Below are 14,394 nucleotides of genomic sequence, written 5' to 3'. Positions count from 1 at the left end.
ATATTGTTCTTAATGTAATTAATCCTTTATATGAGGTGAATTTGGGGTAAAAAGAAAAGATAAAGAGACTACATTACAAGCTTCCAGACTATATTAGAAGTTAACAGATATTCTACATCTGGACACATAAAGAAAATGAACATTTCATATAACTCTTCTCTTGAGTATAAGAAACACCATGAAAGGAAAAACTTGGATTTACATAAACTTTACATAACAACTTTCCTAGATTATATAATCACTTTTGCGAGAGTATCCCTGTGTTTCCTTATGATAGAAAAGTTTTAGATAATGGGTTGATTTTTAAAACGTTGATGTCCAATGCTTTAACTTTCTGTATAGTTGACATATATAAGTCTACTCAACTATGTTCAAAAAATTAAGCACATCAAGAACTATTAGTTCAAATTAGCTCAATATTGTCACTATTAAAGGGTTTGCTTGGCTTATTTCACCAAGAGGTATTAAATTGAGAAAGGCTATGAAACTCCTTTTTTGTGTGTGTGCAAACATAAGATTTTTTATATGATAAAAACTCATACCTGTTGACCTCCAAGGAAATGACTTCTCAGTTGAGCTAGAGAAAAGAAGGGAAAAAAACAGAATATTTACTTTTTTTGTAATAAAATTTAACTATGGACCTGTTTGCATATAAACATTTAATTCACATTTAATTATATAAAAATCTCCAACAAAATTTAAAATTATTCTTCTAGGTTAATTTTTAGACAGTACTTCACCTTCTACATCAATCTGGGACAAAACTGTATTCTTACTTGGAAGTTAAGGCAAATTATAAAGATAACATTCTCCTTGGATAAGACAAATAAAACAGCATAGCTACATATGATATTCATGGTACTTATACTATACTATGCTGCTTTTTGTAATAATTAATATGAAAACTACATATACATTATACATCATATACAATGTATACACGTACACAACATATATACAAAAAGAACCAAAAAGGCTGTTAAGAAGTTCATTCATTTTACTTATTTCCAAAAGAAGCCCCAGATACTACAATAGACACAAAAGTTAACAGGGTAAGTTTGAACTGAATGTAACCTTATAAAATTTAAATCATATCATAAGCCTTTATATCAAGAATATGTTTTACAAGCCAGGAGAAAATTTTAGTTACATATTTTTCTTGGTTTATAGAGCACCAATTAAAAAAATTGTACATAAAAACATATCTGGGGGCCGGCCCGGTGGCGCAAGCCGTGAAGTGCGCGTGCTCCGATGCGGCGGCCCTGGGTTCGCCGGTTCGGATCCCGGGCGCGTACCGATGCACTGCTTGTCGAGCCATGCTGTGGTGGCGTCCCGTATAAAGTAGAGGATGATGGGCACGGATGTTAGCTCAGGGCCAGTCTTCCTCAGAAAAAGGAGGAGGATTGGCAGATGTTGGCACAGGGCTGATCTTCCTCACACACACACACAAAAAAAACAAAAACCATGTCTGTGCATTCCTGCTCGCACCCCCTAAAAAGTCAATATAGGAAAGCATGGTCTAAAGGGGCAGCGTGGTAGAACACAGGAAGAAGAGGCTGGATTATTAAGCATTTATTAAATGCTAGATTAAGTATTTCACATGTACTATCTCCTTTATGTTATTCCCAATAAGCTTATGAATAAGTACATTATTATATTTTACAGATAAAGAAACTGGCCACAGCCTTTGCTAGTAACTGGAAGAGCTGGGATTCAAACCTAGGATGGTCAGATTCCAAAGTCAGGCTTGTCACCACTGTGCTATGAGGCAGAACAGCTTGTGATCCCATTTTTGCGTTTTACACACACACACACACACACACACACACACACACACACACACACACACACACACTGCCTAGAAAGAAGTCTAGGAAAATAAAAACCAAAGAGCTCGCCATTATTTCTGTAGGGTAAAACCAAAAGGATGTTTTTCTTTTTAAACATTTGTATCTTTTTTGAAATCAGAAAAAAACACAAACTGAAGTATTTTGGGAGTGTTTATTAAATTTCAGGAAAAGGGGTATGACTCTGCCCTTAAGGAAACACTATAAAATAAGGGAATTGGAACAGAAGAAAGGAACAATCCTTTCAGTGCTATAGTTCTAAGATTTTAAGTTCTTGTTAACCCTTTGATATTTCCCCAAGTCATTAAATGGTTAATGAAACTCTTGCTGGTTAAAAACTACGCATTACTCTTGCTGGTTAAAAACTACGCATTATTTTGCGTGTGATTTGCCTTTTCTTCACCAGAGGCATAGCAGTTCACATTCCAGGACCTTGAACTGGCTGCAAGCTGGGAGGCATGCTCCCAATGAATGGAGTCAATCAGTTCATGCTAATCTTCAGCACTCGGGTGACAGGTGACATTCCTTTATCTGATGCAAAAGGGACTGATGGGACAAAAAAAGATGAAAATCTGATCAAATACCAGCAAGGGCACATTTGTCTTGCTCCTGAGGGTAAGTTATCACATTCTTGTGACTTCAGAAGTAGTTCGCTACATTGAATTTCAATTTCTCTTGAATCTGTTTTTCTTATTTAATTCTATGATCTAAGTTAGTTTTTGAAGCACTGAGGCTATTACCTGTGATCCTATAAAAATGTTCATATTATTTCTGATCGGTATTAAAATACAAGGTAAATCACACTGCCATCCAGAAATGTTTAACATTCCTCTAGTTTCTTGGGAATATTATGCAAGTCTATTATCTTCTGAGTTTGAAGTTTATATAAACTTTAATGAAATACCTTTACAAGAGTTTTTATTCTCAAAATTATAGATCATAGAATATAATTCACGTCAACTGCTTAAATTGGGCAAGGGCTGTGGCTGTTTTGCTCATCTCCTCACGTCAAGAGCCTAGTATACTGCCTGGCACATGGCAGATGCTTAATATATATTGTCGTACAACATGAATTGTGAAAAAGTAATAGCGAGTTCTTCACTGTTCTAAAAGATCAGGTATACATTAATCATCAGTTATTACTCTGCTCAAGCAGGTTAACTTACTCTCCTCCTAGAGTGGAGAGATGTTCAACAATCTTTGTGTAACAGTCAGGCAAACAGCATTTTGCTGCTGAAAAGCTTTTGGTCATGAAAATACAATAATGCATTCCTAGGTAAAGGCAACGGGAAGCCTCAGTTAATATTATTTTTCCCTCCCTTATTTAAGGTAAAAGACAAAAATCATTAGGAAAATAAACTAATATTAGGATTGAAAATAGGCAAAAAGTTCCATGGTATATTTTGAAGACTATATACTCAGCCTGGTTACCTTCACACTAATCCTACAATTCTGTGTTATAACCAGTCATTATATGTTATTCAGAACAGTCTATTTCCCTTTGAACCACTCAATTTAAATGACTCTCAAATTGTTCACTATTCTGGGATTCAGGGATCAGACAATAAATATATGCAATTTTGAATTTAAGTCACTGACGTAAGCCATGTAACCCACTTTTATTAGAACAATTACAGGCAGCTCCATGTTAGAAAAAGAGGCTTATTCCCTCCTTCCTCCCCCTCTCCCTCCAACCATCTATTCCTAGAAACACTTCTCCAACTTTTATTGAATGTCTACAATGTATCTACAGGCACTGTGCCCACAAATGACTCCATTCCATTCCCTTTCACTTCTCACTTGAAGATGGCAAGCAGCTCGTGTTCTAGGAGCTTCCACTGGAATATGAAACACATTTTAAAATACAAGAACTAAATCATCCATAACTTTGTTTCAGTGGCAAGATGCATTCACAATTTCCAATAATTTAATTATCCAATAATTTAACCTTATAGAATGAAATCCATTCATAAGTTTGGGACTGTCTGGTCAGACAGTGAACAACAATTAAAAGCAAATTCACTAGCAAATTAATAAATCAAGGCAATTCATTTTAATGTGAAAAATATTAGTTTTGTTTTAAGGAAGACACCATGCCTTCATCACAATATTACATGAAAATATATAGTAAATCACTGTAAAATTCTACGCACTTATGAAATTAAATATTTTTTCATTCCAGACATAAATGGAGGCAAAACATCCTTTTGGATATTTACGGATGTGCAATGTCTTTGATATCCTCATTTTGTATTTTCCCAGATTATGAGTCAGAAAACTAGCCTGCTTATACTCCTCTGCAGCCAGAGCGCAGGCCAGGGACCAAGGGCTTTTAAGAAGCCATGTGAGGAGGTGGCAGTGGTATAGAGGGGAGCATCTAGTGGGCCCAGAAGCAGCAGTGGGCACTGTTCCTGGACACCCTGACTCAGAATCTGGCTCTCTGGCCTTCCTAGAGATTCCATAAGTCGACACCCAAAAGCTTTTAGTAAGTTCCTTTTCTGCTTAGGTAAGCCAGAGAGGATTCTATTTTTGCAACCCCAAAGTCCTGATTGATGTTACATAAAACTAAGTATTATGGGTAAAAACAAATATAAGCAGGCCCTCTGCAAAGAGCCCAAACCTTACTCCTTAACTCTAGACCTGTATTTTCAAGTGCACACTGGATACAACACACTTCGTATTCAACACATCGAAACTCTTTTCCCCCCAAACTAACGCCCATTTAATCATTACTACCTAGTCACTCAAACTGAAGAACATGGGAGTCATTTTATTGTTTTTTCCCCCTTCTAGTGTGTCAGCTCCACGAGGGCAGCGAAGTCTGCCCTGTTCACTGATGTATCTCCAGAACCTAAGACAGTATCTGGCACATGACAGTCACTCAAAACATAGACCTTCTGAATTCACCCCTCCTACTACTGGCACAGTTCAGGCCTTCGTCCTCTCATCCTCTTTTGGCTGGATCACTCTTTCAGTCTCTTTCCTAACTTGTCTTCCTGGCTTTGATTTCTCATCCTTTCAGGCTCTCTTCCATGCTGCTGCTACAGTGATTTTTCAAACACTCAAATCTGGTATCACTTTCCTGATGCTAGTGCACAACAGATCCAAAGAGGATAAATTTCAAACATCTTAGTATGGCACAGAGTCAAACGTCTCAGTACAGCACAGAAGGCCCTCCACCACCTGGTTCCTTCTAGTTTGCCCTTTCCCACACAAACCTACATTCTAGGCACTTCTAATTACTTGCCGTTTCCTCACATACCATACTGCTTCACACTACCAGTACTATTTTGGGGGTAGAACGTGCAGAAACACAGTCTGGAAACATTTTCAAAATTACACAAATTCCAGAATGGTATAGGCAGGTACCATGTAACAATATATATGTTATAAACCCGTGAAACTGAACGCTCTAATAAAGTTTACCTTCACTTTGTATCACTCAATAACAGGAGTATTTTTGAAAAATGGTCTACTTAATTAAGTCAGTATCCAATTTCTTCCTGATTCTACTGTGTCTGATGTGAGCCAGCCTGCTTTAGTGGATACCATCAGGTAAGCGGGGGGGAGGGGCAGTGGGGAATTTGATGGAGCCACATGGTAACTTCACCATGTCATTTCCCTCCCCTTCTCGCAGGCCTAGATGGGGCTCTTCCTATTACTAGTGCATGCAGACTACCGTCAGTACTCTCGTACTAGACACTCTGCACTGGGACAGAACCCAAGAGTTATTCCCTTGTTGAAAGAGAACCAGGTCTCTCCCTGAGATTAGAACATGGTCAAACTGTAAAATTTACTAATTTATTAAAAAAAAATCATTGTGCTAAATTTTAGATACACACGCATCTGTGTATATATAGAAGTCTCATTAATAGTTCTAAGAAAACTGAGCATAGCCAATAACAAATTAAATTTCACTTAGTATTAATGGAGAGGAATCACTTGAATCAATTATTCTAGAAACTTTTACTTATGAATAGAGCATGGGCGTGTACCACTGTCTAGACCACGTATCCTCTACAGCATTCTCCCTGGTGATCACCAACCATCCTTCAAGAATTAGCTCAATGAAAGTCGAGCACTTCCTCCTGTGTGTCAAGAATGTGCCTAATAATCCATCTCTATATTTGCACTTTTCATGATTGTAATTGTAGTATTTGTATACATATGGTTGCAACTGTAGTATATGTTTACCTGTTTTCACTACTAGACAACGGCCTTCTTGAGGGTAAAGATTGTGTCATAATTCTGTCTGCATCCAACCAGCATTGAGTAGGATGCTAAATAAATGATACCTGACCTTAACTCTTTTTTTTTTTTGGTGAGGAGATCAGCCCTATGCTAACATCTGCCAATCCTCTTTTTTTTTTTTTTTTTTTTTTTGCTGAGGAAGACTGGCCGTGGGCTAACATCTGTGCCCATCTTCCTCCACTTTATATGGGATGCTGCCACAGCATGGGTTGTCAAGCAGTGCTTCAGTGCGTGCCCGGGATCTGAACCGGCGAACCCCGGGCTGCCGCAGCGGAGTGCGTGCACTTCACCGCTTGTGCCACCAGGCCAGCCCCTGATCTTAACTCCTTGGTTTGTTCTTTTTAAAGGCTAATCCTACATAATTGTAGAAATTGCTTCAACCATTCTACAAAGGAGTCAGATCCCCTCCGCCCCTTATTTTTGGCTCTTTCTATATCTTACAGAAAAGATGTTAATTGTACATATTACACGTATCCATTCAACGAATATTTGTTGATCATCTGCTTAGTGCCAGACATTGTTAAAGGCTGGGGTACAAAAAAGAGGCAAAGTCCTTGCCTTCCAGGTGCTTTCAATTGTCTTGTAATTATTCATTACAGTACCTACGTGACTCCCAGTGGTTCACATGCCCCTCAAAGCAAGAAGGTGTCAAAAAACTTTTGAAAGGCTGATCTTAAAGCCAGAAACCTTTATAGGAGAGGACTTTGATGGGTCCAGCAGTGTGCTGACTAAGGAAGCATTCACTTATCTGTTATCAACCCTAAGTGTGAAACATTTGTCTTTTAAAACAAAAAAGAGACCTAGCTCTCCTTCTACTCACCTATTAAGAGAAGGTAAATTGGTATCGGGACTATCCAGGTAGGAATTTGAACATGAAGGCTCCGGTGGGAGAGGTATGTAGCAATATGAAATGTATTGCCATATTCTGGAGTTTGTCTCAATTCTCACAGCTCAAGAATTGTAAAGGGCTGGGAATCAGCCAGTTTGGGAGACCACCAACATAATATTCTACATGTGCAAGTAAATCTGACATTTCTCCCCATTGTATTAAGACAGCCAATCTCTGCAAATGGTTGTTTAAACTACCCCAATTTAGTAGCATTACATGATCTACTTATTTCACTATTACAACACGTTCTTTCACGATGTTTTTTAAATTATTCTTAGGTGTTCTTCCTTTACTGAACAAAGGTAATTAATAGATGAAAACTCATTGTTCTCATGTTCATTAATCTTACTATAAATTAAAAAAAAAATGCACTTGTATTTGCTGGCCTGACCTTTTACTCTTGTATTTCCTATTAGTTTTACTATTTTGAGCTCCGTCCGTAAGTTTTGAGTTCTATACAAAAGTTCTGTGTTTCTTCTTGTTAACTCTTGAAATCAAGAACTACCACATGTTTACAGATGAAATCTCAGTAGTTCCAGTAAACTCCAAACTGCATTTCTCCCTTTCTATACGAATTCATTACTGTCTTATTTTCAATTTGTGGTTCGCTCATTTAAAAAATTACCTTTCAACTTTTTCATTTGTTATTGGTGGGCTTTATTATTCTACTAATTGAAGTTATTCCAATAGAAAATGTGTAGGTTTTCTGGATTCTAACTCCATTGTGAAAACTTCTGGCAACTCTCTATTGGATTGTTATAATTTCCTTTGTAATCCATTGCTCTAGTATTTATAAGTCTACTTTTTAAATTGATTCCAAGGTCCATTTCTCATTTAAAAAAGAAAAAGGAAAGTAGGTTTGTTTGAATTTTTATTTTTTGGCAATGAATTCACACTGTAATTACTTAATACTTTGTTATCCTCTAGACATTAGAAATCGCTTTTTAATGAGCTGCTTCAGAATCTTCTTAGATTCTGGTTCCAGGTGACTCCATGGTTTCAGGCCACTCCATATCTCCCCTTATGCACCCAGGATTTTCTCCCCCAGGAATCTGGTAAAATAACTACTAATGACTCTCAAGTTTTAGTCTCTACTTGAAGTGTTACAGGGTAAATTTAAAACAAACTAGGGGCTGGCCCGTAGCGGTTAAGTTTGTGTCTCTGCTTCGGCGGCCCAGGGTTCCCAGGGTCAGATCCCAGGCGTGGACCTACATACCACTCATCAAGCCATGCTATGGTGGTGTACCACATACAAAATAGAGGAAGATTGGCACAGATATTAGCTCAGTGACAATCTTCCTCAAGCAAAAAGAGGAAGATTGGTAACAGACATTAGCTCGGGGCCAATCTTCCTCACACACACACACACACACACACACATACACACACACACAAAAACCCCAGACTCCCTCAACTGAATAATCCATTCCATTGAACACTTAAATTTCTATATCTTCATTAATTATAATTAAATTAAATCTTCAATTATGATATGGAGAACATCAAATCATACTTGAAGTCTTTTATTTCTATCTAGTATTGCTTTGTCTTCCCTTTTAATTAGTATATTTAAAATTTTGCTCAGTTTCTCTTAACGTATTTGTAAGATATTCCATTGATATCCTGTGAGTTCTTGGCTAGGTAAAGCTCATTCTGTGCTTTAGCTTTCTTGAGTGTTCTTGAATTTATGCCTGAGAATGCCACTTTTTGAATATAATGCCTGTGGAAATCTCAGGTCTTAAAAGCATTCACTATGTAAGCAGGTTAAGTATCTCCTCACCTTGACCTCAACAAGACCGTCCTTGAGCTCATTTTATACTCATAATGCGCATGGTGACAAGTGGGGTCTAGAAGACTGAGATGGAATCAAGGGCTCTCTCATGCTATACCATTTTCTGATGTTGCAAGAACTCATATCACCCACCAATAGGTAACTGTCAGGTTAGAACTAGTTTTGTTTTTCCTATGTTTGGGAAACAAGGACCTCATTTATCACTTTTAATTAGATAAGAATTGACTAGGAAATAAATCCTTTACATTAAAAAGAGACTTACACTCTGTCTTACCTCCAGAACTACTAGAGCAGTTAGACAAAAACAATATATCATGATTATTCTTTCCAACACAGGAGTGGACAGCTCTTCCTTCTTCCACTAGGCTATCCTGGTAAGTCAAAGCCAGGAAGGCCAATATGCAGAACAGATAATGAAGGTGAACTGCTTTGCCTGGCTGAAGCAGAGGAGGAGAGTTAGGAGGCAAACAGCTATCCCTACCCACCACATTACTGTCCCTAAGGGACTTGGGGGACCCTAGTTTGAAAAATCACTAGCCTACAGACAACAAGGATATCTTAGCAATAATACTCAGAAAGCAATCTTTCTTGGTATTTAACTACATTTTTGAGAGCCTCTTCCAAATTCACTTATTGTCTATTCACAATCAATTTCATCAAAAACAAAAACAAAAACTCTTCCTCCAAATTCATGATTTTTCTGGGCTTGAGGTTCCTTTCTGTGTTCTCTTTAGCATGGTATCAGACCCTCGACAATTCTCTAATGGATGAAGACTGTTTTCTTTCTTCCTAAGAAAGGACCACTTGATCTCAGCAGTCAGGAAAAGTGAAACCATCACAACATGCTCTTAATTGTAGTTCTTAAATTGATAATTCAGAAAATTATTATTTTTCTGTGTTATGGGTTTAAGTTGGCTCTGAAAATGTTATATGCCTATAATTTGAACTAAGCAAGGCCTAACAAATGAGACAGGGCAAAGGATCTCTTTTCATAATTATTTATATGATCTGAGAGTGATATTGAGGTTAGAGAAAAGAAAGGGCACTTGAATTAAAAATGATGTCCTTCATGTAGGATGCAGCTGCTTCTGACCCATGAGCAACAGGACATGAGCCTTGAGTTCCCTTCCATGAGTGGTGATGGATTTGTGCTGATCCATCTGCACTCTAAGTCACCTGTGTGACCAACAGAAGGAGCAAACAAGACAGCTGGAGGAAGGCAGTCCTCAAACGTCATGGAACACGGGAAAGGTCAAAGGCTTACAGTCTGACCCTGTATTCCCTCTCAGTGACACTTTACCTGAAAAAACTGACCATGCTCTCAGAATGTGCTTTTACAATTTTAGTCTTTAAAACAGGGACAGCAAAGTGTGATGCAAAAGTGCAGTCTTGGTTTCCACTGGCTCCTAGTAAGTTTAGAGTAAAATGTATAACCAGCCACTGTGGTGAAGTTTTTTGGTCTCATGACTGGTTCTATTCTGTTCTCACCCTTGTTTTCTCAATTCTCCATTCCACTTTTCCCTCATGCTGCTCTACCATATTTTGGAACCTTATAATAGCTGTCTAAAATGTATTCCAGAAAACGATAAGATACAAATAACTAATATTACGACTAGTCTCCTAAGAGAAAATTATGTATTTGATGCAGTAAAAACATTAAAGAAACAGGAAATACTAGAATAGCCCTTTTAACAATTGAAGTAATTTTCATAGGGACTAGAAGTGAACACATTTTAGAAGATGTTAAATATTCTTTGACAAAAGCATTTTGTGTTAGTGCTTTGAATCTGTGAATAAAAGATCCAGAAGACCATATGGGAAAGGGAAGATCAAAAAGGATGTAGTACTAGACAAAAATGAGACAAACAGTTCCCTCTGGTATCCCCGTAAATTATACAGGAAGCATGACTTCTGTTTAAGCCTAGCCCACAACAGGTGTTCCAACCATTAAAAGTAGAAATCAGAATAGAAGGTTTTCTAACATTTCAGTTGACATTTGAGAGCGAAAGCAACTGAAATGAAAATAGTAAAATGACTAAACACAACACCAGACTCTCCTTCCTAAGTATTCTGCCATAACTTAGGTTGCTATTTGGGCAAAGGGTCAGCATTGGAATAGACGGGATACTATGAATTATTTGTGTCGATGTCTATAAAATGCTATTGTCTCCCTCATTTCTATTCTTCCAAAACCCTACAAAGGCAAAGAAACAGAAAGGGAAAACATTATTTTAAATTTAAAATAAAAAAAGAAAGAGCACACACAAATATACTCTTTTTAGAAATGTATGAAACAATTCAAATCGCATATTTTTAAATAAAGCTGGCATGGGTAAGGAGCAGGGAAAGGGTCCTGTTTTTTCACTTGTTCTGTGAGACCAAGCACAGAGTTAACATGAGACTAAGCTGTAGAGATCTGTAGTAAGAGATACACTGGCTAGCACCCAAAACCCTTAAAAATTCATCATTATAAATAGCTTTGTTTATGATGCATGCAATTTCATTTTGGAAAAATGTAGGATTTAAAATGCTTTGAAAAACCTATGTCAAAAATTATTGAAAAGGAATTTTAAGATATTATAAGCCTAATTTTTTTATTAAACATGTACTCCCCTGATTATTTATCCTGTTTAGACATTCGAAAGCAAATGATTTATTCACATACAATTCTTTGATATTCATGTAAAGGCACTATCAAATCTGGTGTGTGCGTCTAAAGAATGATATTCACTTTCTGTCCATTGATTACCCAGAGTAAGGATTTATTCAAAAAATTTTTATAAACAGTAAAGTTTCTTTAATTTCCGAGAAAACTTTATTCTTATTACAAGTGTAAAAAAAAGAACATGATATATTTCTTATATTTCTGCTCTGCCCTTTGAAAAAAATTGTTTCTCACAGTAACAGCATTTTCAGCTCTTGATTCATGGACAAGCACCATAAATAGCCATGTTAGTGCTGAAGGAGGAATGGATTCACATGTGGGCTAGAGTACAGACCCAGGATCATCAATAACTATCCTGGGAAAACAATGGACACATAAGGATACAGTCAACATTTGGCAAAGCATATGCTATGTTTCCATGTAGTAAGACATATGCAACCTAGGAAAGTGGTTCTAGAATGCTTTAAATCTCTCCTGAAAGCTCCCATGGATCCCTAATTTGTCCTACATCCCCTTACCTACTCTTGTTTCCTCTCTTCTCTATTTATCCCCCACACATAAGTGTGCAGGGTTTCCAAACTACTGAATAGAGGAATAAACCAGAAGAAAGCCTATTTGAATCTATGACATTAATGATAATGGAGGATCAGGGTAAACTCTCCCAAAACAGCATTCATGATACATAATGAGTAATCCATACACTCTCTTCAGTGGTTGAACAGGCACCCTCCATGGCAAATACACAGGGCAAGTGGTTGGACAAGAATGTCTTAAATTCCTGGCTTTAATGTCCAGCATTCTTCTTTTGAGAAATATGAATGAAAAGAGGAACAATGGTTTGCAACATGACAGAAAAAGTGGTTGATCAGTTTTATCTTTCTTTCCCCCCTTTGCTCCTTCTCCCATTCATTGCCATAATGAGCCACCATTACTGATGGAACAGGCATTATGAAGTATATGGATCATACTATGTAGATTCATAATCTATTCAATTTAAATAAATAGTCTTTATTTAAACTAATAAAGAGAACAGCCATTACTCAGACTTTTAAGAAATATAACCATCCTAATTTTATAAAAATGAAACAAATTTTAACCATAATTTCAGTCAGAAAATTAAGAGCCAAATTACTCAACATTTAAAAAACTTATTGTTATGTAACATTTAAAACACACACACACACACACACACACACACACACACGTATATAGAAAAGCAAACAGTATAACGAAGCCCCTATGTATTCATTACCTAGCTTCAACCAAGAAAGAGAACATGTGGTCACATTTATTTCTTCCATACCTGCACCCACTGTTTTTTCTGCATTACTAGATTATTTTGGAGCAAGTCTCAGAGATCTAATCATTTCAGTAATAAACACTTCCAATGTATCTCTAAATATAGATACTTTGAAAAGGCCATAACCACAATAATATTATCACACCTAAAAATTAGCAGTAAAATTCTTAATATCGATAAATATCTAGTCAGTATTCAAATTCCCTGTTTCAATTGTTAAAAACTGTTGGTTTGTTTGAATCAAGACCAAAACAAGGTCCATACATTGCATTTTGTTGCTATGTCTCTAAAAATCTCTTTAAATGCTTAGTTTTGTCCTCCCTCTCTCTTACCTTTTTTTTCTGTTTGAAATTCTTTCATTTGCTCTGCAGAATTCCCAACAGAATGGATCTAACTAATGCATCAGCACAATGTCATTTAACATGTTCCCCTGTCTCTGTATTTCCTATGAATCAGTATGTATATCCAGACGGTTGAGTAATTTTTGGGTAAGAATACGTCATAGGTGATGTTAATGTATTTATCATTGTATCACATGAGGAGGCCATAATTTCTGACTATCTCTCGTTTTGAAATATTAACAGAAGATAACCTATCAGTGGGTTGAGGTGCTGTGGGCCTGATCCATTCATTGTAAAGTTTCCCATCATCTTTTCAGCTAATGATTTTAATAGCCATTGATGGTCATTGACCTAGAAACATTATTTCATTAGTGGTTGCAAAATTTACCCAAGATTTTAACTTCTAGACTTATTCTTAATGTACTACTCTAGTCAATAATATAATTTCTACCTTCTTATTTATGTTCATAAGGAATACAATATAATACTATTTCACTTACTATTTACAAATAAGTCTTTTTTTTTTTAATAATTTTATTTATTTATTTATTTTTTCCCCCAAACCCCCAGTAGATAGTTGTATGTCATAGCCTCACATCCTTCTAGTTGCTGTATGTGGGAAGCGGCCTCAGCATGGCCGGAGAAGTGGTGTGTCAGTGCGCGGCCGGGATCCAAACCCGGGCCGCCAGCAGCGGAGCGCATGCACTTAACCACTAAGTCACGGGGCCAGCCCTACAAATAAGTCTTTACTGAAAAGTATGTTGGATAATGCTGCTCAGAAAATAGATATAGATCTGTATTTTGTACTTCCTAAGCACCAGTTCTTATATCATGGTTGATAATTTTACTTGAATTTTATCTGTGGCTCAAATAGCACCATTACTGATAATGTACCTAAAGCTGGGGGTAGATCAACATTTAATTGCCTTGTTCTGAAGCAGAGACTACACATCATAGTATCCTAGAATAACTGCTGTTATTTCTTCTTTTCCAATAAAAGAAAAAGCTAGAAGAAATAAACACACACATATACCCTAAAGACATTCCTCTTTGGAATATTATAAGCCGTCCATTAATGCAAACCAAATGTTGTATCTACATTATCTGACAGTGGTTAAAATGTATAATTGTTTAATATAAGATTTTCTTGGCTGTGAAAATCTGTAGCCTACAGGCTTTTTTCCTCTTCAGTTTTAGAGTGTTTTTCCCCCTATTTAATTGTGGAGTAACACAACAGCAGAGTAGAAAAATCTATGCAAAAAACAGATTAGATTGATTTGTTATTAAATAAATTGTGAAGCCTCAGAGA

General features: G+C 36.7%; 1 protein-coding gene across 11 annotated transcripts in view; it reads right to left on the bottom strand.

Annotated features, from left to right (window-relative positions):
• PKP4 (plakophilin 4) overlaps window positions 1–14,394 on the bottom strand; it is a 242,056-nt gene that overhangs the window by 79,087 nt on the left and 148,575 nt on the right. For all 11 annotated transcript variants that reach the window (XM_058549019.1, XM_058549020.1, XM_058549021.1 and 8 more), the window contains one exon: window positions 543–577. In XM_058549019.1, the coding sequence (XP_058405002.1) occupies window positions 543–577 (35 nt within the window). The remainder of the gene's footprint in view (window positions 1–542; window positions 578–14,394) is intronic.

Source organism: Diceros bicornis, chromosome 10 (genome assembly GCF_020826845.1).
Source record: "Diceros bicornis minor isolate mBicDic1 chromosome 10, mDicBic1.mat.cur, whole genome shotgun sequence".
Taxonomy (NCBI): Eukaryota; Metazoa; Chordata; class Mammalia; order Perissodactyla; family Rhinocerotidae; genus Diceros; species Diceros bicornis.
This window is presented reverse-complemented; position numbering and strand designations above follow the sequence as displayed.